The following is a 26042-nucleotide window of genomic DNA, read 5'->3' on the forward strand; positions in this document are numbered from 1 at the left end:
TCTGCTCTTCTTCTGGACAACTGGTTCTTGCAGATCCACAAAGGTTTGATATCTAGCGGTGTATAAAACAGTATAACCCTTCATTAGCTCCCAAGTGACAGCACTACCTCCCTATATATATATATATATATATATATATATATATTTCTATACACACACACTCACATATACTGTGTGTGTGTTTGTATATACTATGTATTAGGGGTGAGCGGGTTCGGATTTCTGAAATCCGAACCCCCCCGATCCGAGGCCGATCCGAGTCAGGCTCGACTTCTCCCGCCTGACTCGGATCTGAAATCGAGGCAAAACGTCATCATCCCGCCTTCCGGGTCTCGCGGGTCTTGGATCCTATATAAGGTACCCGTGTCAGCACCATTTTCTCACTCGGCTGTGGACAGTGAAGAGGGAGGGTGGGAGTTAGGGCTGGCTGGGCTGTGTAGTGTAGTGTAGTGCAGAGTAGTGTTGTGCTGTGCTGCGCTGTGCTGCTGTTGTCCATAGGGGCTGTGTCCACTACTTCAAAGTCCATAGGGGCTGGCTGTGTTGTGCTGTGCTGTTGTTGTCCATAGGGGCTGTGTCCACTCCAAAGTCCTGTGCAGTGTCCCAGTCCTAAAGGGGTGCTGTAGTGTTGTCCAGGGGGTGCTCTGTCCGTCAGGGGTGCTCCCCCCAAGTGCTAAAAAAAATATATATTTTTTCTGTGTTTGTGAATTGTGTGCGCAGTAGCCGCACGTGCATCAACAAAGTAGTGCCAAGCGTGCGCCTGTGTCATAAGTAAAGGGCCGGCTGGCTTGACCGATAAAAGGTGCTGTAACCCCCAAAGTACACTCCAAACCAAATAAAAAAATATTTTCTGTGTTTGTGAATTGTGTGCGCAGTAGCCGCACGTGCATCAACAAAGTAGTGTCAAGCGTGCGCCTGTGTCATAAGTAAAGGGCCGGCTGGCTTGACCGTTAAAGGGTGCTGTAACCCCCAAAGTACACTCCAAACCAAATAAAAAAATATTTTCTGTGTTTGTGAATTGTGTGCGCAGTAGCCGCACGTGCATCAACAAAGTAGTGCCAAGCGTGCGCCTGTGTCATAAGTAAAGGGCCGGCTGGCTTGACCGTTAAAGGGTGCTGTAACCCCCAAAGTACACTCCAAACCAAATAAAAAAATATTCTCTGTGTTTGTGAATTGTGCGCACAGTGGCTGCACGTGCATCAACAAAGGAGCAGCGCCAAGCGTGCGCCTGTGTCCCATAAGTAAAGAGCCGGCTGGCTCATTTCTTAAAGGGTGGTGTAACCCACAAAGTGCACTACTCTCCAGCAAAAAATTAAAAAATATTTTCTGTGTTTGTGTACGCCTTAGCCGCACGTATATATCAATATAACATAAATGGAGGACCAAAATTTCTCCGATAAAAATAAAATAGGGAAAGATCAAGAACCACTTCCTCCTAGTGCTGTTGCTGCTGCTGGGAGTTGTTCATCATCCCAGAGAGGAAGTAGGAACACCATTACTTTTACTAAACAATTGACCCTCCAACAGTCCCTAGCGATGAGGATGAAGTACGACAGCAGTCATCCTGAAGCAAAACGTATAACTGAGGCCTTGACTGCTATGATGGTGTTAGACGTGCGTTTGGTATCCGCCATTAGTGCAGTGGGATTTAGACAATTGATGGAGGTAGTGTGTCCCTGGTTCCAAATCCCGTCTATATTCCACCTGCATCCTCAAAGCAGCAGCGACAAGCGTGCGTCTGTCTGTTAAAGGGTGGTGTAACCCTCAAAGTGCGCTCCACAAACAATAAAAATATTCTTCTTTTTTTTTTCTGTCTTTGTGAAATGTGTGGGCTGTAGCCGCACTTGCATCCTCAAAGCAGCAGCGACAAGCATGCGTCTGTCTGTTATAGGGTGGTGTAACCCTCAAAGTGCACTCCACAAACAATAAAAAAATTCTTCTTTTTTTTTTCTGTCTTTGTGAAATGTGTGGGCTGTAGCCGCACCTGCATCCTTAAAGCAGCAGCGACAAGCGTGCGTCTGTCTGTTAAAGGGTGGTGACACCCTCAAAGTGTGCTACACAAACAATAAAAATATTGTTCTTTTTTTTCTGTCTTTGTGAATTGTGTGGGCTGTAGCCGCACTTGCATCCTCAAAGCAGCAGCGACAAGCGTGCGTCTGTCTGTTAAAGGGTGGTGTAACTCTCAAAGTGCTCCAAAAAATAAAAAACTATTTTTTAAATGTGTTTGTGACTTGTGTGCGATGTAGCCGCACGTGCATCAACATAGTAGCAGCGCCAAGCGTGCGCCTGTGTCATAAGTCAAGGGCTGGTCAGACAGTAAGTACCTGTACTGGCAGGAAAAAGAAGCAATTTGGAGGTCCCTGTACAAACTGGCTCTATTTTACCTGAGTTGCCCCCCCTCCAGTGTGTACTCCGAAAGAGTGTTTAGTGCAGCCGGGAACCGTGTCAGCGAAAGGCGTAGGAGGTTGCTTCCACAAAATGTGGAGAAGATGATGTTCATAAAATGAATTATCAACTCTTCCAGGGAGACCAGCCTCCAGAACGTACAGAGGGACCTGTGGTTGTGGATTCCAGCGGGGACGAATTAATACTCTGTGAGGATGAGGATGTACACAACACTGAAGAGGGTGAGGAATCGGTGGATGAGTAGGATGAGGACGACATCTTGCCTCCGTAGAGCCAGTTTGTGCAGGGACAGATTAATTGCCAGCTTGTTTTGTGGGGGCCCAAACGAACCAATCATTTCAGCCATAGTCGTGTGGCAGACCCTGGCGCTGAAATGTTTGGTTTGTTAAAGTGTGCATGTCCTGTTTATACAACATAAGGGTGGGTGGGAGGGCCAAGGACAATTCCATCTTGCACCTCTTTTTTTTCTTTGAATTATGTACTGTTTGGGGCCTAGTTTTTCAAACTGCCATCCTGTCTGCCACTGCAGTGTCACTCCTAGATGGACCACGTGTTTGTGCCGCCCACTCGTATCTCTTAGCATAGTCATCCAGCTACCTCGGTGCAACCTTTTGGATATAAAAACACTATTGTGAGGTATGAGGTGTTCAGAATAGACTGGAAATGAGTGGAAATTAAGGTTATTGAGGTTAATAATAGCATAGGAGCAGAAAAACACACAAATTCTGTGATTTTAGCTCTTTTTATGCTTGTTTAAAAAAAAATACAGATCCAAAACACAAAACCCAGAACCCAAAACACGGAAGGGTGGTTTTGGCAAAACCAATCCAGATCCAAAACACGAAGAAAGATCCAGATCCAAAACACGAAAAGTGGCCGGTGCACACCCCTACTGTGTGTATATATATATATATATATATATATATATATATATATATTTGCCAAATAAATGTATGTTTTTATACATTACTATATTCCAAACCTACCTCCCCTAACAAATAATATGATTACGCTCCCCTTATAATTTATACCTCCTAACCCACCTCTCCCCCTTACCTGATAATTTACACCTCCTAATCCAGTGGCGGAACTCCCGGAGACAATGGAGTCATTTGCCGCCGGGCGTCAGCCCTGAAGGGGGCACCTGGCTCCATTGTCCACGGGAGCTGCATGGAGAAGGAGCGCCGCTGATCGGCGCTCCACCTCCATTGGCGTAACTGTGGAGGGTGCAAGGGGTGCGGTCGCACACCTGCACCCTCCATTTGCCGGGCGCCCACTGAGTGTGTTACCAGCGGGCGCCCGACTCCTATCCTCCTGGCGGTAGCCGGAGGACGGAGCTACCTCCGTCTTCCGGGTCCCGCAGTGTACTATGGGAGTGACGTCATAACGTCACTCCCATAGTGCCGAGGAGCGGACGCCGGGGACGGAGCTCAGGAGTGAGCTCCGTCTTCCGGGTCCCGCAGTGCACTATGGGAGTGACGTAATGACGTCACTCCCATAGTGCCGAGGAGCAGACACCAGGGATGGACGGCAGCAGCACTGGAGCGGGGATAAAGATAAGTGCTTGTTTGTTTTTTTGTGTGTGCGCGCGGTGGGGGCCATCACTACTGGTGGCAACTACAGGGGCTCACTACAGGGGCCTCACTACTGGGGGTAACTACAGGGGCCTACTACTGGGGGCAACTACAGGGGCTCACTACTGGGGGCAACTACAGGGGCCTACTACTGGGGGCAACTACAGGGGCCTACTACTGGGGGCAACTACAGGGGCTCACTACTGGGGGCAACTACAGGGGCCTGCTACTGGGGGCAACTACAGGGGCCTACTACTGGGGGCAACTACAGGGGCTCACTACTGGGGGCAACTACAAGGGCCTACTACTGGGGGCAACTACAGGGGCTCACTACTGGGGGCAACTACAGGGGCTCACTACTGGGGGTAACTACAGGGGCCTCACTACTGGGGGTAACTACAGGGGCCTCACTACTGGGGGTAACTACAGGGGACTCACTACTGGGGGCAACTACAGGGGACTCACTACTGGGGGCAACTACAGGGGACTCACTACTGGGGGCAACTACAGGGGCCTCACTACTGGGGGCAACTACAGGGGGCTCACTACTGGGGGCAACTACAAGGGGCCTCACTACTGGGGGCAACTACCGGGGGCTCACTACTGGGGGCAACTACAAGGGGCCTCACTACTGGGGGCAACTACCGGGGGCTCACTACTGGATGTACTGCATAGGGGGACCATTACTGGGGAGCACTACATAGGCTTACCACTACTGGGGGCATTATATAAAAGGAACTGCATAAGGGAGATGGCGGCAGTTGGGGCTGGCATAGGTGCTGGGGGGTGGTACATTTTAGTTTGGGGGGGCACCAACATTTATCTTGCCTCCAGGCACCTGGGATGAAGTTACGCCACTGTCCTAATCCACCTCACCCCCCTACTGATAATTTACACCTCCTAATCCACCTCAACCCCTATTAATATTACCTCTTAACCCACCTCACCTCCTCCCTGATCATATAACCTCCTAACCCACCTCACCTCCCCCCCTGATAATATAACCTCCTAACCCACCTCACCTCCCCCCCAGATAATATAACCTCATAACCCACCTCACCCCCCTGATAATATAACCTCCTAACCCACCTCACTCCCCCTGATAATATAACCACCTAACCCACCTCATCCCCCCTGATTATATAACCTCCTAACCCACCTCACCCCCCTGATAATATAACCTCCTAACCCACCCCACCCCACCCTGATAATATAACCGCCTAACCCACCTCACCCCCCTGATAATATAACCTCCTATCCCACCTCACTCCCCATAATATAACCTCCTAACCCACCTCATCTCCCCTGATAATATAACCTCCTAACCCACCTCACCCCCCTGATAATATAACCTCCTAACCCACCTCACCCCCCTGATAATATAACCTCCTAACCCACCTCACCCCGATAATATAACCTCCTAACCCACTTCACCCCCCCTGATAATATAACCTCCTAACCCACTTCACCCCCCCTGATAATATAACCTCCTAACCCACCTCACCCCCCCTGATAATATAACCCCCTAACCCACCTCACCCCCCTGATAATATAACCTCCTAACCCACCTCACCCCCCTGATAATATAACCTCCTAACCCACCTCACCCCCCGATAATATAACCGCCTACTTCTAACCCACCTCACCCCCCCTGATAATATAACCTCCTAACCCACCTCACCCCCCCCCCCCGATAATATAACCTCCTTTGGTACTTACCTGTGCTGGCAGCATTTTAGGAGGCTCTGTCTCCATGGACCTTTACACACAGGAAGCTGTCTGCAATGGAGAAGGACAGTCCTTGCAGAGCAGGAGGGGGGGCGGAGACTGGAAGGAGACAGGGATAGAATCTCACAGTGTTTGCTGGGGGAAATATGCCAGGCAGTGCAGGAGGGGGCGGGGACTCGGGGCGGGGACTGGAAGGGGCAGGGCCGCAGAGAGACGGAACTTTAAACTGTTTGTTCTGGGCTGAAGGACATGCCAGGAACAGCAGGAGGGGCGGGCCGGGGACTCGTGAAGAGACTTCCATACTTGGCAGTGCAGAAACCGTGCAGAGACTGCAGAGGAAGTATATAATATGGACACATTGGACCACTTGGGCTGTAGGCAGATGCAATGACAGTGTAAATGGAGCAGTTATGTAACCTCTGCTTTGCTTTGTTTTTCTGGGACTGTCCCGCTGTCCCACCCATATGCCACAGTGTCCCACGGTGCGGGGGAAGTTGGGGAGAGCACATACCGCAGAGCAGCGAGTGTGCAGAAGGAGAACAGATGCCGAGGACATGCGCACGCCATCTGTTCACCAGTGTAGGGAGAGCCTGGGGACTGCCTAGCATCTCTGAGCACGCCCTCTATGGTGACAAACGGTAGTTGCCGCAAGGCTCTGCCCATTTTCAAGATCCCCGCCCCCTTTCTCGGTGCGTACCTTCGGCACGCAAAATGTTCCTTTCCATGGACAATAAAAGTTGGGGGGTGTACTACATTACAGTGGGAAACGCAGGATTTTCAAAGGCAGGTTTCCAAATCCTTGGTTACCGAACCAATAAAAAACCATCTGGCCCCAAATAAATAAATAGAGAGAGAGAGAGAGAGAGAGAGAGAGAGAGAGAGAGGGAGAGCTTACACAGTATTAAGGACCACTATAGTAAAATATACCACTCAGCCCATGACGGGGTACACACACACTGACTGACACAGACACACACAGACACACACCTCTATCACTAAATAACAAGAATGCAGCAGGCAAATAAATACAGCCAGCATGATTTATTAAAGACCCCCTCCCCCCATTAGTGCCCCTTATGCAGTGCCCCCAGGAGTGCCAGTGCCCCCAGTAGAGCTCCATAAACTGTACCCCCTAAGTAGTGGTCCCCCTATGCAGTGCCCCTTATACAGTGCCTCTTATGCAGTGTCCCCAGTAGTGGTCCCTCTATGTAGTGCCCCCAGTAGTGCCTCTTATACAGTGCCCCCAGTAGTGCAAATTATGCAGTGGCCCCATTAGTGCCCCATATACTGTGCTCCTCTATGTACAGTAGTGGTCCCTTTATGCAGTGCCGCCTTCACCCCCACCCACCGCAAATATGTGGCGCAGACCAGTGGAAATGGAGTGGTATCATTTAAATACATATCCCCTCCTGCCCCGCTGCCCATATACATAGAGCAGTCGGAATGGAATCAAGAAATATTACTCCCAGCCCCCGCCGCGCAGTAACCCTCTGTGGTCTGTGGGATCTGGTGTTTGGTGCTGCTTCCAGGTTCTGTAGAGGGGGCGTGTGCAACACGTTTTGCCCGGCCAATGGTGCTGGCTTTGTCAGGTATGTGTTGAAAAATATATTGCAAAAAAATGCTGTATACCGCCCCGCTTCCACCACAGGGTACCTGCAACAGGATGGTGCCAGCCAATGGGCTACAGTGTGCAATATTTTCCAGGCGATGGGTGCTTGCACATGCATGGTCAGCAGACTGCTCATGCACTGTACCACCTCTGGGCCCCAAAGGAGAAATACAGTGATTACATTAGTGGTCACGTCTAACACATTGCAAGGATGAGCTCCTACCAGAGGCCCTGCCCCTACATTTGTCTTTTAATAAATATGAGTGATACTTAATTTCCTATTTCTGCGATATTCAGCAACAACATCAAAAAGCAGGTAATTTCTAAATGCAAACTATAAGTATTTGTATTCTACGGATTTTCTCTTTTTATTCTAAACCATCATGTACCAAATATTATTCATTCTTATTTCACTCCATGGCATGTTCTCTAAGGCTATTGCTTTACTCTCCATGCAGCTCACCCGTCTGTACACATTTACCAGACTATGCTCAGTCTCTGATTTCACTAATTCTCCTTTCCCTCTCTCAGATCATAACCTTATCACCTGCACACTCTCCTCCATTACATCAACCTCAATGCCAAGAAAATCAACCAAACCTCCTCAAACCCGCAGATATATTAATGCTATTAATTTTGAACAACTATCCACCTCTCTGCAACAATCACTCTTACCTATTTCTAATTTCACTTCTCCTGAACCAGACCCTAGAACTAGCCCTTGATGAAGTAGCTCCAGCTACCCATCACATTCCGCGTAGACTTAGACGTCAACCGTGGCATTCCAAATTCACAAGACACCACGAAAACTCTCACGTAAAGTAGAACATCAGTGGCGAAAGTCTCATACTCCCTCACATATAAGACGATCTACTTCCTCACATATAAGACGATCTACCACTCTTATCGTAACGCACTGGATAATGCCAAACAGACATATTTCCAATCTGTTATCTCTGCCCAAGCCTCTAACCCCAAGCGACTTTTTAATACATTTAAATCGCTTCTTACCCCTCCATCACTCAACCCACCTGCTACTATCAGTGCACAAGATCTTGCTTCCTATTTCAAAAACAAGATTGATTATATCCAAAATGAAATGGTATGCACATCCTCAGCCAAGGTCTTGTTCAATTCCCTACCTGAACCCAGTGGCACGTTCTCATCATTTGACCCCATTAATGAAGATGAAGTAGCTACACTCTTCTCATCCTTCTACTCTACTACCTCTCCTCTTGATCCTATACCCTCACAAATCAGTAAAGCTCTGTCTCCTGTGCTCATTCCACACTTAACTAAAATCTGTAATCACTCTTTCTCTACTGGTATCGTTCCATCACTGTTCAAGCATGCAGTGATCACTCCCATTTTGAAAAAACAAAATTCTGACCCTAACTCTCTCTCAAATTACCATCCTATCTCCCAGCTACCTTGCCCCTCCAAGCTACTGGAGAGACTTGCCTACACTCGCCTCACACACTTTCTTAACACCCACAACTTATTGGATCCACTTCAGTCAGACTTTCGTTCCCAACACTCCACTGAGACAGCACTGACTAAGGTAGTAAATGATCTGGTCACTGCCAAGGCTAAAGGCCATTATTCACTTCTAATTTTTCTAGATCTCTCAGCTGCCTTTGACACTGTTGACCACTCTCTTCTCATACAAACACTACAATCCATAGGTCTTCAAGACACAGCTCTTTCTTGGTTCTCATCCTACCTATCTAATCGCTCTTTCACTGTTCGCTTTTCTGATTCTACCTCCACTTCGCTACCTCTATCAGTTGGAGTACCACAAGGTTCAGTATTAGGTCCTCTGCTTTTCTCAATATATACCACCTCTCTTGGCAAACTAATCAGCTCTTTTGGTTTTCAGTATCATCTGTACGCGGACGATACTCAAATTTACCTATCCTCCCCAGATTTGTCACCATATGTGCTGGTCCGTGTCACTGAATGTCTCTCTGCCATTTCATCTTGGATATCATCTTGCCACCTCAAACTTAATATATCCAAAACAGAATTAATTATATTTCCACCGGCCAATAGCAGTTGCCAACCTGATATCTCTATTACTGTTGACAACTCGACAATCAACCCCACCCCACAAGCTCGCTGCCTAGGTGTGATCCTTGACTCTGAACTGTCTTTTGTTCCCCACATTTAATCTGTCTCTAAATCCTGTTACATAGATCTAAGAAACCTAGCCAAAATTCGACCATATCTTACGCAAGACACTGCAAAAACTCTAATACACGCACTCATAATTTCCCACATTGACTATTGCAATAGTCTCCTTATTGGTCTTCCCAAAAATAGGCTCTCCCCACTACAATCCATTTTGAATGCAGCTGCGAGGTTGATCTTTCTCACCAAACGTTCAGTGTCTGCTGATCCACTCTGTCAGTCCCTCCATTGGCTGCCGGTCTTCTTCCATATTCAATTTAAAATACTTACACTCACACATAAAGCTATTAACCAAACCACACCAACATACATCTCTTCACTTATCTCAAAATATCTTCCAACCCGACATCTCCGTTCTGCACAAGATCTGAGTCTCTCATCCCCGCGCATTACTTGTTCCCATGCACGATTACAGGACTTTTTTTGCTCTGCACCCACCCTGTGGAATGCCCTCCCACGCACAATAAGACTTTCCACTAGTTTCCAAACATTCAAGCGTTCTCTGAAAACTCACCTCTTTAGACAAGCTTATCAGATTCCAGGACCGCTCACCTAACCTTTTATAGCTCCTTATCTAACTCTCTTCTTATAGTAAACACCTATCACATCTTCTCTTTCTTCAATTTAACATCCTCCTAACCCTAGGCCAACTTTCCAGTGTGATTGGATTATACAGCCCACCAAGAATATCTGCAATTGGGCTGGACCAATTTGCAATATGTAGCACCTCTCCTTGTGCATCAACGCCTATTTCCCTATAGAGTGTAAGCTTGCGAGCAGGGCCCTCTTACCCTTATGTATGTCATGTATGTATGTCTTTTACAACCCAGTATAATGTTAATGTTGATTCAAATTGTAAAGCGCAACGGAATTTGCTGCGCTATATAAGAAACTGTTAATAAATAAATAAATTATAATTATCAGGTCTAAAATGTGATATGTCCCCTCTATGACAACCCTTAAGATACCATGGTTCTCTTGGCAGTAACATTACCACATTTGCCAATACCATGCTGCTTGCTCAGACACACTGGCTTATTGTCTCACTGCATTATTCCTGGGAAATAACCAGCATGATATGACAAAGATTTATAAGAAAAAGAAGAAAAGAAACTCTATTATGTGAGCACTCTTAATAGAAAATGATCAATGAAATAATTAAAACATAACCTTTATTATGGTAAACTTAATATTCCTATGACAAAGAACAAAAGACTAGACATTAAACATATAACATAAACGTAACCAAATGTGGTAAATCAAGAGATCTATAGGTGTATGCTAATTCAGTAAAGCATCCTATTTTATAGACGACCCCTTAAATCAACATAAAGTTCAATAGGTAACAAATAGAGAACATAGTCACATATTCTAAATGATTCATCAAATAAACAGCGAACATCTAAAGCAGTATAATAAACATAAAATACTTAAATAGTACTAATGGAATCTCAACAGTCAGTATAACATGTTGCTTAAAAGAAAGAAGTAACAGGACGGTCGGGGTGAGGATCGATCCACCTATAATTCTACTTCCCCTCACTTAGCAAAGCCATCTATGAGGGGTGAGAGATCATTTGGTAGCAATGTTACCCCTAGAAACAACAGTGTAACCGCAACGTTGCTCACTATTTCGCTTCTGCTTTTAGGGGTCTTACTCTGTGCATTGGACCCCTAATGAGAGAGTTACTTTGAATGAGATTGTCATCAGTTAATAGAGTAGATAGTAAGGATTAGTTAGTAACCCATCATGAATGAATACTCTTAAACTAATCTTGGTAAATTAACAAAAACACAGGATGAGGGTATCATAATGTACTCATATATACTGAACGGTCTCAGGTGGGTTTTAGGGGTAATATATAGGTAGATAAATCCTATAATAGTGAGGTTTCTCTCACTCACATCAAAATAGAAGTATACATAAACTCAATTTGAGAAACTTTGTTTGTAATGTCACCCAAATGGATAATAATGAACAAAGAGTAGCTGCTATGAAAATTTTTTTAACATAAAATATGCAAGATAGTTTATTAATCACCCTGAACTAATAAACGATGATATAAAAGTTTCATTGAATATCGTGTGCTGATGTTCATAGGAAAAAAAATATTATTCTTAGTGCATACAATTTATTCAAAGAAATGGCATAAGCTGCCTTTTAACCAAATGCTTAATTGACCAGAAGGAGCATCTCACCTATATAAGCTAAATGAAGTTAATAGTAGTGAACGTGATACAATGGAATGGATAACGTCTTAGATAAAAAAGTTTCTAATGTTAATCAAATGTTGTACTTCAGCACACAATCGTTCACAATAGTCATATATATTCCCTTTATTATTTAGTAACTGAGTTAATTGCAAGTTACGCCCAACCTATAAAAGGTAACCAATATTTTCCAAAAAGTGCCCAAACCTGGTAATTGCACAATGAAAAAAAGGGGGGTCCTGGTACTTAATAATCACCTGATAAGCATAGTCAGCGTGTAGGTGTTTTACAGCAATTGGATAGTGAATAGCATACTGGATCCTAATCCGCTGTTACAAAATACCACTCTGATAGTGTAAGGACATGTGGTCTGTGGGTAGACATTAGTCCTAGTGTTTAGATATAAATGTCATACCTGTGATGTACCACTACCATCCCCCATACCTGAACGGGGCAGTCGCCGCACAGCCAAAAGCCAGGTCCTGGCATAGAGGGCAGAGGTCTCCCAAAGGGAGCAACAGCAGACAATATTAAAGCAGTGTATACTGACTGTAGATGGGGTGTCCTGCGTGGCACCAGCGCAGGCACCCTCCCGCCGATGCGCGTTTCGCCGATAAGGCTTGTTCACGGAGGAAGTGGTTACTGCATCAGCAGTCCCAGGTGAGTCAGTGTAGTTAAACTCTGCATGGTCCAATCGTATCTCAGAGTCTTGTGATACACAGGGCCTATAACCAATCGGCAAGTAGCCAATAGCAGCCTCGTTGGGTCTGATTGTCAGAGTACTTAGCCAATAGACAAGAGAACCTTTATTGTCATTGTATTCAGAGGTAAAAATAACTAAATGGTATTTTTCTATGTTTAACATAGCAACCTCCCATGCATAAAAACTCACGATAAGTTGTTCCTATAATATAATATTATAAACAGGTAAAAGATATTCCCTTCTTAAATCTTGGCTCTATACAATCTATTTTGACTTCCTAATAGCGCTTTTAATAATCGTTTTTAGATATAGCGCACGTCTTTAAAGAGCATAAGGAAATAATTTAAATTCCCACTGTTAAAGAGGATCCTACTGCTGAATCAAAATTTTTTATTTTTTATTATATTACTGGGATACAAAAGATGTACTATGGAAGAGGATATGAGTTCACTGTAGAATATAGATAATATTAAAAAAATGTTTCTATATGAATAAATAAATATATAATAAGAGAAGTTGAAAGATGCTATGTCCCAATCGTGTAATAACATTATTTGTTTAAGAAAAATATATAAAAGAAATATAGAGAACATTTAGAAAAAATTGAAAAATTGGATAATCATAATAGGTCAATTGCTGTGTGTAATAGATGAGGAATAACTGCTGGTGTATATATTCTATGAAAGTTAGATAAGTCGACCTGGTATTTTAGGTATAGTGAAAAGAAGTTAGTGAATACACATAAAAGTGGTGGTGACAAAAGTGAATAAGAAATAAAAATAAATACAAGGTGAGTTAATAAGTACATTAGTACAGAATGAGTGCAAGAAAAAGTTATATATTACCTATTATAAAGTGATACAGTACAAGGGTGTAGTGCTTAGTACACCTATTTACGTACTAGCTTGAGTGGGTGGTATAACGTGCAAAGGAGCAAGATGTACCACCTATAGATGTGTATTAAGTGTGTCAAAGTGTGTTGACAAACATGCCAACAGCCAGTGACCCCTATGATTTTAGAAATAGAAAAGAAGTGAAAGTGGGACGAATAAGTAGGAAAGTACCTAAATCAATATTGAAAAAAATATATTGAAAAAAATATTCAGACGGTATGATGAGCAAACATGTGTTCTCAACTCACTGAGAACTTACAAAAAGGGACTGTAGCTATTGTATTCATTCATGCCCCTTGGTGTTATCGTATCCAGGTTAAAGATCCATTCTATTTCCTTTTGTAGGAGGGCTAAGCTCAAATCTCCTCCTCTAATGCCCATTCTAACTCTTTCTAGGCAGGTTACCCGTAGTTCGTCCGGGACACAGTTATGTCTAAGTAAAAAATGTCTGGATACTGAGGTTAGTTTCTTCATCTTAGCAGTATCTGACCTGACATTTTTGATATTGTTGACATGTTCTAGTACCCTCACCTTTAGAGCTCTGGTGGTCATGCCCACATATTTGTATCCACAGGTACAGATTAGGCAGTAAATAACCCCTGTTGTATTGCAATTGAAGAACTCACGTATCCGAATGTTTTTGCCATACTTGTCCTGTAAGGGATGAGTCAAGCCCATGTATTTACAGGCTTTGCAGCCTCCACATGAAAAGGTGCCCACCACCTTGGGTTTTTTTCTCGGCATATGTTGATAATGACTGTGGGTGAGTAAATCCCCCAGATTTTTGGCTCTTCTCCAGCTCATGGATACTTCTGTTTTTAAGTGGGTTTGTAGATCCGTGTCTAACAAGAGGATCGGCCAGTGCTTCTGAATAATCTTTTCAAGTTTGTCCCAATCCCTGCTAAACTCCCCAACGAATCTTATTTCTTGTTTCGCTTTGATCTTGGGTTTGGGGAAAACGAGGGTATCCCTGTCAATCTTTGACACCAAGTACCTAGCTTTCTTGATCGAGCGTTTACTATAGCCTCTGTTTTGTAATCTAGAAGAGAGATCTTCGCACTGGCTCTTGAAGTCCTCCTCTTTTGAGCAATTCCGCCTGAGGCGTAGAAATTCGCCCTTGGGTAAGTTGGAAATTGTAGGCGGGAAATGGCAGCTTTCTTCAAATAGGAGACTGTTGGTTGCTGTTGCTTTCCTATAAAGATTAGTGGTGAGTTCTCCGTCACTCTCTTTGTTGATTCTCAGATCAAGAAAGGGGATACTCTTATTACTTATTTCCCAAGTGAATTTCAAATTGAGTTGATTAGTATTTAAAATATCCATAAACTCCAAAAATTAATATTCTTCGCCTCCCCAAATGACCAATATATCATCGATATATCTCAGCCAATGCAATACATGTTGTGTGTATTTGTCGTTAATTTCTGCGAAGACCACCTCGCGCTCCCACCAGCCGAGAAATAAATTGGCATAGGTGGGTGCGCAGGTGGAACCCATGGCTGTGCCCCTGGTCTGGAGGAAGAATTTGTCTTCAAAGGTAAAGTAATTTTTGTGTAAAATGAAAGAAAGTAGTTCGATCAAGAATTCATTAAATTTCCCATGGCTGGTCATTTCCAGGAAGTATCGTATTGCTGATAGACCATTTTGATGTATTATGGAGGTGTATAAAGATTGAACATCTATGGATATCAAAAGATGTTTCTCTCCTAATTTGATGCCATGTATTTGCTGTAATACATCCCTGGTGTCTTTTAAATACGATGGAAGAGATAGTACATGATCCCTCAGATGTAAGTCTAGGAGCCTGCTTCCCTGTTCTGTCAGACTCCCTATCCCAGAGACAATTGGTCTACCTGGGGGATTGTTATTATTTTTATGCACTTTGGGGAGTGCATAAAAGGTGGGAATCTTAGGGTTTTTTACCTGCAAAAAATCTGATTCACTCTTAGTGATCACATTATCATAGAGGGCTCTCTGAATCATTCTGTCATACTGAACGTGAAATTTGTCTGTAGGGTCAAACATCAGTTGTGTATAGCAAGAGACATCCTGTAGTTGACGCTTAATCTCTTTTACATATTTGTCCTTGGGCCAAAGGACAATATTGCCTCCTTTGTCTGAGGGTTTAATGATTAAATGGTTCCATTGTCGCATCTCATGCAGAGCTTGTTTTTCTGATTCAGTAATATTTTGATATATATTCTTATTGAGTGAATTTTCTACAAAGAGTTGATCCATATCCCGAGATACCAGTTCTTTAAAAATCTGTACTGGTGCACTTGTATTCTCCGGAGAAAAAAGGTTGACTTCTTTTTGCAGGATATGACAAAGAGACTGAAAGGGGAAGTCACCATTTATTAATCAGTCCTGGCAGAGAATAAAGAGAAATGCACACGGGATCACATCTTGTCTCTATTCTAAGGAGCATCCTCAGAGATTGGTGTTATATAATATCATAGCCTCACCTCATTTCACCATCATACAATTCAGTATTACTATAAAAAGTAAGTAATCCTCTAGTCACTAGATGGCAGTAAAACCATATCCAAGCTTACAATAACAATAATTCATTTTAAGAATTATCTATGATGTTATGGGGTGTATTGCTATTACAAATATTGCCTTTTTAAACTTCGGTCTTAAATACGCTGGGAATAGGTGGCTTGTAAACTATCAAACAGAGGAGGAAGCATTATGGTCTTGGGCTCTGTTGCTGGATCCCGAGTCAGTGACTTGCTCAGAGTGACTGAACCAAAGGGGCTACCCCAGCATTTTGCATGGACATACAATACCCCCTGGTCTATGTCTAGTTGATCTAGTATTCATCCTACAGCAGCAAACCTCCAATCTCTGTCAGAACTACCTTCCAGGAAAAGTACATGACACTAGTCTTCATATCATGGATACATTGTAATTATATCTTATAGCTACTAATTCATGGAAATGAAGCATATAATAATACAAAGAACCGATAGGAGCTCTATACAGAAACACAATACAAACTGAGATTCACCCCACAGATGAATAGTAGCCAGTGATTCTGGCAATCAGACAAAATGCAGGCAGGGTGCCAGTTTTTCCGGGTCAGCCCCATTTTCAGTGGCGGCTCAGTGCTGTAAAACAGGAGCCGCGGGGGAGGATGACAGGTGAGCAGCTGCCTGGCTTTCTGCAGTGTAATCTGATCCTGTCTGTGACACTGTTGCCAACTCTGAAATGAGAAACAAGCAACTCTTGAGTGAAAAACAAGCCCAAAACAATCTGATAAAGCCCACAACATAAGCCCAATGTAATATGGTGGTATGGGGGATGGGGTAATTTAATGAAAACCCGAAAGCTATTGTTCATTTTATTAAAATACACATAAATATTTGCAAAACACGGTATTTCCCTGCTCTACGAATAGACTCCACTGTGCGAAGTAAAGCGCAGGGCACTCGGGGCCTGATTCGGCATAGGATGGAATTGCAAAGCCACACACAAGCAGTTTTGTAATTCTGTCCTTCCTAAAATGCAAATGCAGCAGAAGGTGCCTGAAATCTTCTTGCTGCATCTGTGATCCCAGGCTGCGACCAAGGTTGCAGTCTGGGATCACCATTGCAACCATCGATCGCGATGGTTGCACCTTTGGCCAGGCTGCGGTAGCTGAAGCTGGCCGTGTTCTGTCATCATGCAAGGCCAGGAAGTCTGCGTCCATGGATGCAGATCCTAGCCTTGCCACTCCTAGAAAACGGGGGCTACATGCCCCCGTTTATGGGAATGCAGAAAACAGAGGCAACATGCCCCCGTTTCCAGGAACGCAGGCTGTCTCTGCCAGTGCCAGATTAAGGTCCACATGGGCCTGGAGCTGAAATTTATGAAGGGCCTATTGTGTGATGCTGCAGGGGGTGTGATCAGCATGGTAGGGGTGTGGCCTCTGATGTGGGGGTGTGACCAGTGATGTGGGGTGTGTGGTCTGTGCCAAGGGGTGTGGCTAGCACCATCGAGGGCATAGCTACCCGTCTACCTTCAGCTATCTCAATCTCCCTGGTGCCGGTACTAATGATGACACTTGTGGCTCCGAACAGAAAAACAGTGGGTTGAGCGGCTTCCTGCTTGCAGGCGCATGGATTTTTGCATTAGCCGAATGGAAACTCCCTTTAGCGTAAAGTGCAGTGTAGGCATTGAGCTTGGTAAGGATTAAGGGCCTCATTTATCAATGAGTTTTATCATTCATAAAGAGTGGTAAAACTTGTTGCATATGATAATGGTGCTCCATCCAATCAGCTCCCAACTGTCATCTATTTGAAATATGATAGTTGGAGCTGAATGGCTGGAGCACCATTTATCATATGTAACAAGATGATAAAACTTGTTGATAAATGAGGCCCTGATTCAGAGTCGGACGCTTTTTCAGAGCGCTCGCTCTGAATCTCTGCGTTTTTTTTTTTGGAGCCGGCCTCCTGGCCGCTCGCATTGCTGGTCGCGACCATCAGGCTTGCGACGAGACCCTTGTGGTAGGGTCTCGTTCCCGCAAGCCCCAGTGAGCTTCCCGCTTTACTAGAGCAGGAAGCTTAACTACTGACATCACTAGTGATGTCAGTAGGGCCGCCCACAAATGGCAGGCGTTCCTTCAGGAACACCTCCGTTTGGCCAGCCACCCCCCCTCCCCACTTACAAAATGGGGCGAGCTGTCGATCAACATCAACAGCCGCCCCATTTTGTTGCGAGCCCCGGAGCAAGTGATTTCCCGCTCGCTCCGGTGCTCGCGCACGCGCAGTGTGCATGCGGTGTGTGCGCACTGGCCAGCCATAGACCCGCTTGCGAGCAGGGCTGAATCAAGCCCAGAGTCCCTAAATTTGAATGCACCCTGAAAATTTTTTTAATCATGCACCTGCCCCTTCCTATATCATACAAATATTGCGCTCTTTTTTGACATTTATTCCAACATCCAAAAATCATACATGCTCTCTATATATAATATATACACATACACAGTATATATATTTATTTATAATATATACACATACTGTACTGTGCTTAAAGTGGTCCTATATATATCCAATGGGTGACACACCCCGTGCCCCTCCCTTTCCTGACTACCTGGCAGATGCCACACCCCTAGCCCCTCCCCTTCAAGTGTGATTGTGAACCATACACCTATACTGTATATAGTCACACATACATCCATATAGCAGTGCAGGAGGAGACTGATTTAAAGAACGAGAGTGAGGCTAGCACTCCAAAGCAATGACCAATTTTATTATTATGCTTTATTTTTATGGTGCCACAGTCTCTGCAGCACCTTCCGGCGTACATAAACAGGGTATGAGCCCCCCCAAAAAAGTGAATTACAGTACAAAACATTGCAGAACAAGGACAAGGTTTATAAAAAAAATTGTTGAATAGTGGGGGCACTGATTGGATTGACTGGGGGTTCTTGCTGTGGGTTCAGCGGGCTGGTTGGGGAGTTAAGGGAGGAGACACTGGGCTGGCAATGTGGGAGACAGTGGGATAGGGGGCCAATAAGATGATGAGGACACTGTGCTAGATGTGGGGGCATTGTGAATGGGGAGGTTCAAGGCTGTATCTGGAAGTGGGGCAGTGAGATAGGGGTGGGAGGGAGGAACACTAAGCTGAAGGGGGTACACTGGGATGAATGAGGGGGGTCACTGGAGTGGACGGGGATGGGGTAGTGGGCAGGATGGGAAGGGGCCAGTGAGATAGAGTGTGCGGGGGGGACGGGGACTCTAGGCTGAATTACTTTGAGCACTGCGACTGTACTGGCTGGGGGGGGTTCTATGTGGGTGGGCAGTGAAAGATATGCAGTGAGCTGGTTGGGGAGGACACTAGGCTGGCAGGATGGGAGTTACTGGGATGAGTGGGTCAGTAATGGTGGGGAACCAGGCTGGAGAAGGTGCAAACACTGGGATTGGAACACCTGCTGCTGTACCATTTCTGCCGGGCCCGAATACTCGCTGCAGCACTGCACGCTCACACAGCAGCCTCCTGAGAAGCCCTTCTAACTCCGGCTGCTACTGGGATCTGGGAGGAGTGTCCATTAGAGGTGGCTGACTTTCCCTGGCAGTGCGGCTCCTATTAATTGGGAGAAGAGACTAGTGTGCCCACCCAGCCCAGGCAGCAGCTGCAGCCGTCAGTGAGAGACGGAGATTAGGGCAATGAGGAGGCGGGGCCTCCCATCTGCTCCATCTCTATTGAACAGTGATGAGGCCAGGGCAGGCCGGCTCCTGATCAGTGCTAGCGGAAGTGGATAGATGATGATCCCCTTTCGTTTTTGTACCCTGACATCACCCAGCGCTGGCCAGGGGACCACACATTTTAAGAAAGTTAATATATAATAAGACAAACAAAAAAATGTGTGCCTTGATGGGGCTCAGCTCACACAGGCAGTGACAGCGGGAGGAGGAGCTGAGCCGAGAACACGGAGAAAGATAAATTAAGGGACCCGGGGATAGCCAGAGCTGAGTGCATGTAACCTAATGGCAGGTCGTAGCATGAGGCCAGCGCAGCAGAATGTCCTGTCCGGCGCTGTCCTGCAACGCATATCCCGCTTACTGCTTCACACTGGTACTGTATACCAGTTTAAGATGCAATCTATATAAGTACTGGCCCGCAGCGTATCTTAGGCCAGGGAAGGTGGGAGAACGGAGGCGGAACTGGTTCTGCCTCCAATTACAACAGACGGAACGCAGTTCCGCCCCGTTCAAGCCAACTTTAATCCCTGCACACATACACACACATATATATATATATATATATATAGATATGCAAGGCCACGCCACCTTGAGGACACCTATAAGTACCTAATGGGTCATGTTGGTGGTTAGGTATAATATATATATATATATATATATTTGTTAAACTCTGTTGCCACAGCCTGCACTGCATTATACATAACATACATTTATGCTATCAGAAAAAAACAGCTAGGCGGCAGGACTGATACCTCACCTCTGTTAGGAGGATCAGACACCCTGCCGCTGCCGGGCCGCCTTCAAAAGCCGCTGTGTCTGCTGAGCCTGTGGCTGTTCTGCTGAACCCGGTGGGATACTTCTGGGCGCGGTGGTGGTGAGAGGCATCTTAGTGACGTCACACGCAGTGACGTCACGCGGCGCCGAGTCACTATGCATTAGTGGTGCAGGGAAGGCTTATTAAGCCTTCTACTGCGCCGCCGTCTATGCTGCCAGCTTGCGATCTTCCGGCGCAGCAGCAAAGGCAAGGGGAGGAGGGTGGTTGTGGCCGGGGTTGAGGGGGCGTGGCCATGGACTGGCAGTCTAATGAAGCAGACATTTTTTTTTCCTATCTGTAACAGCCCACACAGCAGATGCTGCTGTGGGCCTATTCTGGTGGTGGGCCTGGAGCTGTAGCTCCATCAGCCCCAGTATTAATCCGGCCCTGGTCTCTGCACCACAAGGCTGTAGTTTCATTGTGAAACTTAAGTGACACAGGGGTGACTTGGAGTGGCAAATGGATGGCTGGAGTGGCATGGGAGAGCTGCAGTGACAGGGAGAAACTGGCCTTACATGGGGGGGCTGTTGTCAAACAGGGGGGAGCTGGAGCCAGAGAGACATGTAGAGGGGGATATGAGGCCTGCTGTAGAAATGCAGGGGGAGTGAGGGGTGGAATGAGTCTGCTGGAGAGTCACAATGGGGATGAGGTTGCTGTTGTTACACTGTTGGGGGTCTATTCATAAAGAACATGAAGTGGCTCATGATAAATATCACTATATATTGCATCACATTGATGTGATATATAGTGAAGTTTAGTAGCCATTCATGTATACTTACCTCTCCGACATCTTCATGCGCTATCCGGCCCCTCCACAGTCCCTGGGGAAGTGAGTAAACCAACATGTCGGGAGCCCGATATGCCTGTATTCTCACTGCGCATGCATTGTCAGACCTGCTGCAAATGATGCTGAGCAAAAGGGGCGGAGCCAGCTCTGGGTGCCGGACAGAGAGCAGGGAAGTATGGAACTTCCCTGCCCTGTTCGGCTTGTGGTACAGATTACGCCATCCTCAGATGGTGAATCTGTACGCAGCATAGGAACGGACAGCTGAGTTTTCCGTTAAATATGGTGATGCGCAGGGCCGTAGAGAGCGCCGCCGGGCCCAAGTAAAGAGTGGCATGGCCACACCCCCTTGAGAAGAAAAAACACTGGGGAGGTGGCGCTGTGAGCCCCTCAGCCTGCCGCAAAGCCAGGGGGGGGCGCGATCCGTGTGATCACTCCCCCCCTCAGGCATGAGATTGCTGTGGCTGCTGATTAGCAGCCGCGAGCAATCTCCCACTGCATCCCAGCACACGCTGTATTCTGGACTGCTGTGAGGGAAAGAGGAGGGGGGGGGTGCCGGGCCCCTCTGGAAGCCCGGGTCCAAGTAAATTGTACCCACTCCCCCCCCTCTCGGTGCCCATGTTGATGCGATGCAGGCATGGAGCAGGTACACCCCTGAAGAAGTAATAAACCTCTCCACAGTAACTTGCTCCATGAACTGCATGAAGCAGAGAAGAGCCCTGATTTCAGCTAAACAGGGCTTTTCTCTGCTTCATGAATAGACCCCTTAGAGTGATAAGGCTCCTGGATGGAGAGAAACAGGGGATGAGGCAGATGGAGAGACACTTGGGGAGGATGTGGATGGAAATACACAGGGGGCAGGAGGTGACATGGGGCATGTGGCTAAAATGACACATGATGCAGGAGGTGACACAGGAAGCACAAGACTAGAATTAACACAGGAAGCATTAGGCTGGATGGGACATAGGGGGTAACGAGTCTGGATGAACCTCTGTTGTATGATGATGACATGAAATCGGTATGAAATACAGACGGAGGAGATGCCGGCTATCAGTACAGTGACGTTGCCGATGGTTGGAATCCTGACAGGGGAACGTTAAATACTGTTCCCCTGTCCTATTTACTCCCTAACCTTCCATTTTAGTTCCCTAATTCCAACCCTTACTTCCCTGCACCCTAATCCTCCCGGTAAATGCCTAAACCTAACCCTCCCCGTCACGGCTGTCCGCGCGGCTTACCTTTGTTTGGTATGCCGGGGGTCGGGCTCCCAGTGTAGGGATAATGATAGGCATTGGGATTTCAACGCATATCATTAGTCCCCTGTCAGGACTGCACAGTCGGGAAGCCGGCAGTTGGCATTTTGACCGTCGGCTTCCTTACTGCATCCCTGTGTTACAAAGCTATAGAAAAAAGTGACTTTTAGATAAGACAAGAAAAAGGGGTTATACAGAAGATGCTTCTGGTTTATTTGGTTTTTACTGTTACATTAACTACTGCAAATATGAAGACAGGTATTTAATGGCTTTTGCAACACCTGGGCAATGTAAACAGACAGTGACGTAAGTTCATACCAGGAGCTCGGAGGCTAGATAGTTGTTGGTGCCACCCTCCGCTCGCATTCACTACAAACACCCCAATTCCAGCAGCACTTAGACATACCGCAAGGGTGAAGCTAGGGTTTCTGTCACCCAGAGCAAAGATTCAGCACTGTGCACACCCCTCCCATCCCCCAGTAAATAGTAGTCACCCTCTACCTATCTGACTGCCCTAGATATACTGTATATTCAGCTGCAAACTCCAATAGTGAGTTAGTGTTCACTCACCACAAAATGCCACGAGTAATTAGAGATGAGCGGATTCGGATCCCAGAGATCCGAACCCACCTGAACTAAGGGGATCTGAGTCAGATCCGAGTCGGCTCAGATTCTCCCACCTGACACAGATCTGAAAACGAGGCAAAACATAATCATCCCGCTGTCGGATTCTCGCGGGTTTTGGATTCTATAAAGGTCCCGCGATCGCCGCCATTTTTCAATCCAGCTGTGGAGAGTGAAGAGTGACACTGTGCATAGGGGCTGGCTACTGTTGTCACTCAGGGGCTGGACTACTTAATGTCCATATAGGGACTGGCTGTTGTCCTGTCCATAGGGGCTGGCTGGCTGTTGTCTATAGAGGGGCTGGATGTTGTCCTGTCCATAGGGGCTGGCTGGCTGTAGTCCATAGGGGCTGGCTGTTGTCCGTAGAGGCTGGCAGTTCTGCTGTGTTATCCAGGGGGTGCTCTGTCCTTCAGGGGTGCTCTTCACCCATCCCCAATGTGAAAAAATAAAAATAAACAATTTTTTACTGTGTGCATGTTAGTCACACCTGTCATCAGCGTAGGCGAGCAGGGGTGCTGTGCTGCTGTCTGTCAAGGGGCTGCAGCCTCTTTCAGGGGTTTTCCCCACCACTGTGAAAAAAAAAAAACCTTTTTTTCTTGTGCATGTTAGCCACACCTGTCATCAGCGTAGGTGAGCAGGGGTGCTATGCTGCTGTCTGTCAAGGGGCTACTGCTCTGTATTCTACTACTACTCAGCCCGGAGTCTGCAATTAACTAGAACAAAAGGGTTTACTGTGCTAAACACTGTATATAATGAATAGGATACCAAATGAATAAGGTTTGCTGTCTGTTGGTAAACAGAAGGCTTCAATAGTATACACAAATTTTAATATATGAATCACAACATATAAGTCACCCATAGTTTTATTATTTTAAACACCACTCTTAAGCTTAACTTAACTAATAAATAAGACACAGACAACTGTATAGAATTGGAAAAAAGAGGTCACAGCCAAATTTATTTAGATCAGAAGAGAATTGAATTAATTAGTCCTGGTGGCGCAAAAGCAGTGCTACCTCGGTCTACAGCTCATAATAATTATTTGCTTTACCAAAAATGGGGTGGAGTTTTCCACCCCGTGCGCAAGCTATCCTGGGTAGTACCACCTCCCCTTAACTGGCACAGTGCTGGTCCCTCCCTAGGATGAAGAACTGGTTCCCCCCTAAAGTAGTAACCGACTTGCCTCTCTCAAAGGGGGAATGCTAGCCAAGCTCTGCTGCGCTAAATTGAGCCGCCGAGGAGCACTGCTTTCCGCCTGCTGCGCCTCACCTGCTGGAGAAAAGAACATAATATACTCCAACGAATACGTCTTGGTACAAACCAATTTCAATAAATATTGGTATAAACCAATTCTCACAATGATACATATTGGTACAAACCAAATGCTCACACTGCATAAATATTGGTGCAAACCAATTTCAATAAATATAGGTACAAACCCAATTCTCACAATGAATAAATATTGGTACAAACCAATTTCTCACAATGAATAAATATTGGTACAAACCAATTTCTCACAATGAATAAATATTGGTACAAACAATTTCTCACAATGAATAAATATTGGTACAAACCAATTCTTCAATATGCCGGGTGGGTGGGTGGGATCACAAACTGGAAAGAGGCAATTGACTCCTCCTCCAGCCCTAATATACCATTGCTAAACCCCGCCTCGACGGGGCAGCTAATAGGCTAACCGATAATGATTGGCAACTGACCTCTACCAATTATAAACTAACAACAAAACCAGCTCTAACTAGTACTGTACCAAATAAAAAACAGTGTGCTTATATCTTCTCAAGCTTATTAAGCATTCGAATATTTTAAGTCACCCATAGTTTTATTATTTTAAACACCACTCTTAAGCTTAACTTAACTAATAAATAAGACACAGACAACTGTATAGAATTGGAAAAAAGAGGTCACAGCCAAATTTATTTAGATCAGAATAGAATTGAATTAATTAGTCCTGGTGGCGCAAAAGCAGTGCTACCTCGGTCTACAGCTCATAATAATTATTTGCTTTACCAAAAATGGGGTGGAGTTTTCCACCCCGTGCGCAAGCTATCCTGGGTAGTACCACCTCCCCTTAACTGGCACAGTGCTGGTCCCTCCCTAGGATGAAGACCTGGTCCCCCCTAAAGTAGTAACCGACTCGCCTCTCTCAAAGGGGGAATGCTAGCCAAGCTCTGCCGCGCTAAATTGAGCCGCCGAGGAGCACTGCTTTCCGCCAACGACGTGGACAACATGGCCACGTTCCGCCACCAAAGAACACCTAGCCCCTCCAAACTATTCCAAAGAAGCAAAGATATCCGAGATAAAAAACTCCAAACCTCCTTCGGTGAGGTGCACTCCATCTGGCCTATATAAATGCGCCTCCACATAGGGAAGACGAGGGCGCTTGATAAAAACGCCCATCTCAAACCATCAAAAACTTAAACACCGCAGCGCTCGCTTCCTTCTAACTCTGTTTAGGACTGCCCCACCCTGAGTGCCACTCCAGAACCTCCTCAGAATTATTTCAGACCAACAAATCTTAACCTGTGGCCAGCATTCCAGTATCAACTTCTAATCCCGCTTAATGGCGAGTATCAGTTCCACTCCCTTACACGTGCCAAGGTCATTACCACCTTAGTGCACTACTAAACAGTCAGGGGTCCTCCACTTTGCTTTCAGACTGCCAAAGAAGGTCCGAAAAGCCTCTCCACTTGAAACCTCTCAATCCAATCCAACGTACCTTAAAAAGGGGGGGAACTTAAAAGGGGCTAAGGTAGCACAGCTAGACCTTAGCCCAGTACACAAAAGAATGCCCAACAGTCCACACCCGGCAATCTCTCCTCAAATAACGTGATGGGAAAAAATTGTATACCTAAACATTAACATAATATAATAATACAAACTCAAACAGGAAGGAGGGAAATTGAGTTGTTTGGGCGACCCAGATGGAGGTGAACGACACAAAACCTCTTATGCTGATTTGAGGGCAAAAGTGAAAAGAACTCCAAACCCCCTCTAGTGGCGGGTAGCATAAGGCACTGGGTTTCCCAAAAAACAAACTCGCCAGGAGC

The 26042-nt window shown here is 45.7% G+C and overlaps 1 protein-coding gene across 3 annotated transcripts in view; it reads right to left on the reverse strand.

Moving 5' to 3' along the window:
- Positions 1–10705: 10705 nt before the first annotated feature.
- The window catches only part of LOC148517265 (uncharacterized), a 38311-nt gene continuing 22974 nt past the window's right edge, over positions 10706–26042 (reverse strand). For 2 of the 3 annotated variants that reach the window (XM_088479009.1, XM_088479010.1), the window contains exons 2-3: positions 16322–16516; positions 10706–15642 (exon numbers count right to left, since the gene is read on the reverse strand). In XM_088479009.1, coding sequence (XP_088335135.1) covers positions 14644–15642; positions 16322–16402 — 1080 coding nt within the window. In that variant the 5' untranslated portion in view covers positions 16403–16516 and the 3' untranslated portion in view covers positions 10706–14643. Of the gene's footprint in view, positions 16517–26042 lie in introns of all 3 variants that reach the window. The other variant, XM_088479011.1, reaches the window with a different exon arrangement.

The sequence above is a fragment of the Taudactylus pleione genome, unplaced genomic scaffold, assembly GCF_031769625.1.
Source record: "Taudactylus pleione unplaced genomic scaffold, aTauple2 ptg000225l, whole genome shotgun sequence".
Classification (NCBI taxonomy): Eukaryota; Metazoa; Chordata; class Amphibia; order Anura; family Myobatrachidae; genus Taudactylus; species Taudactylus pleione.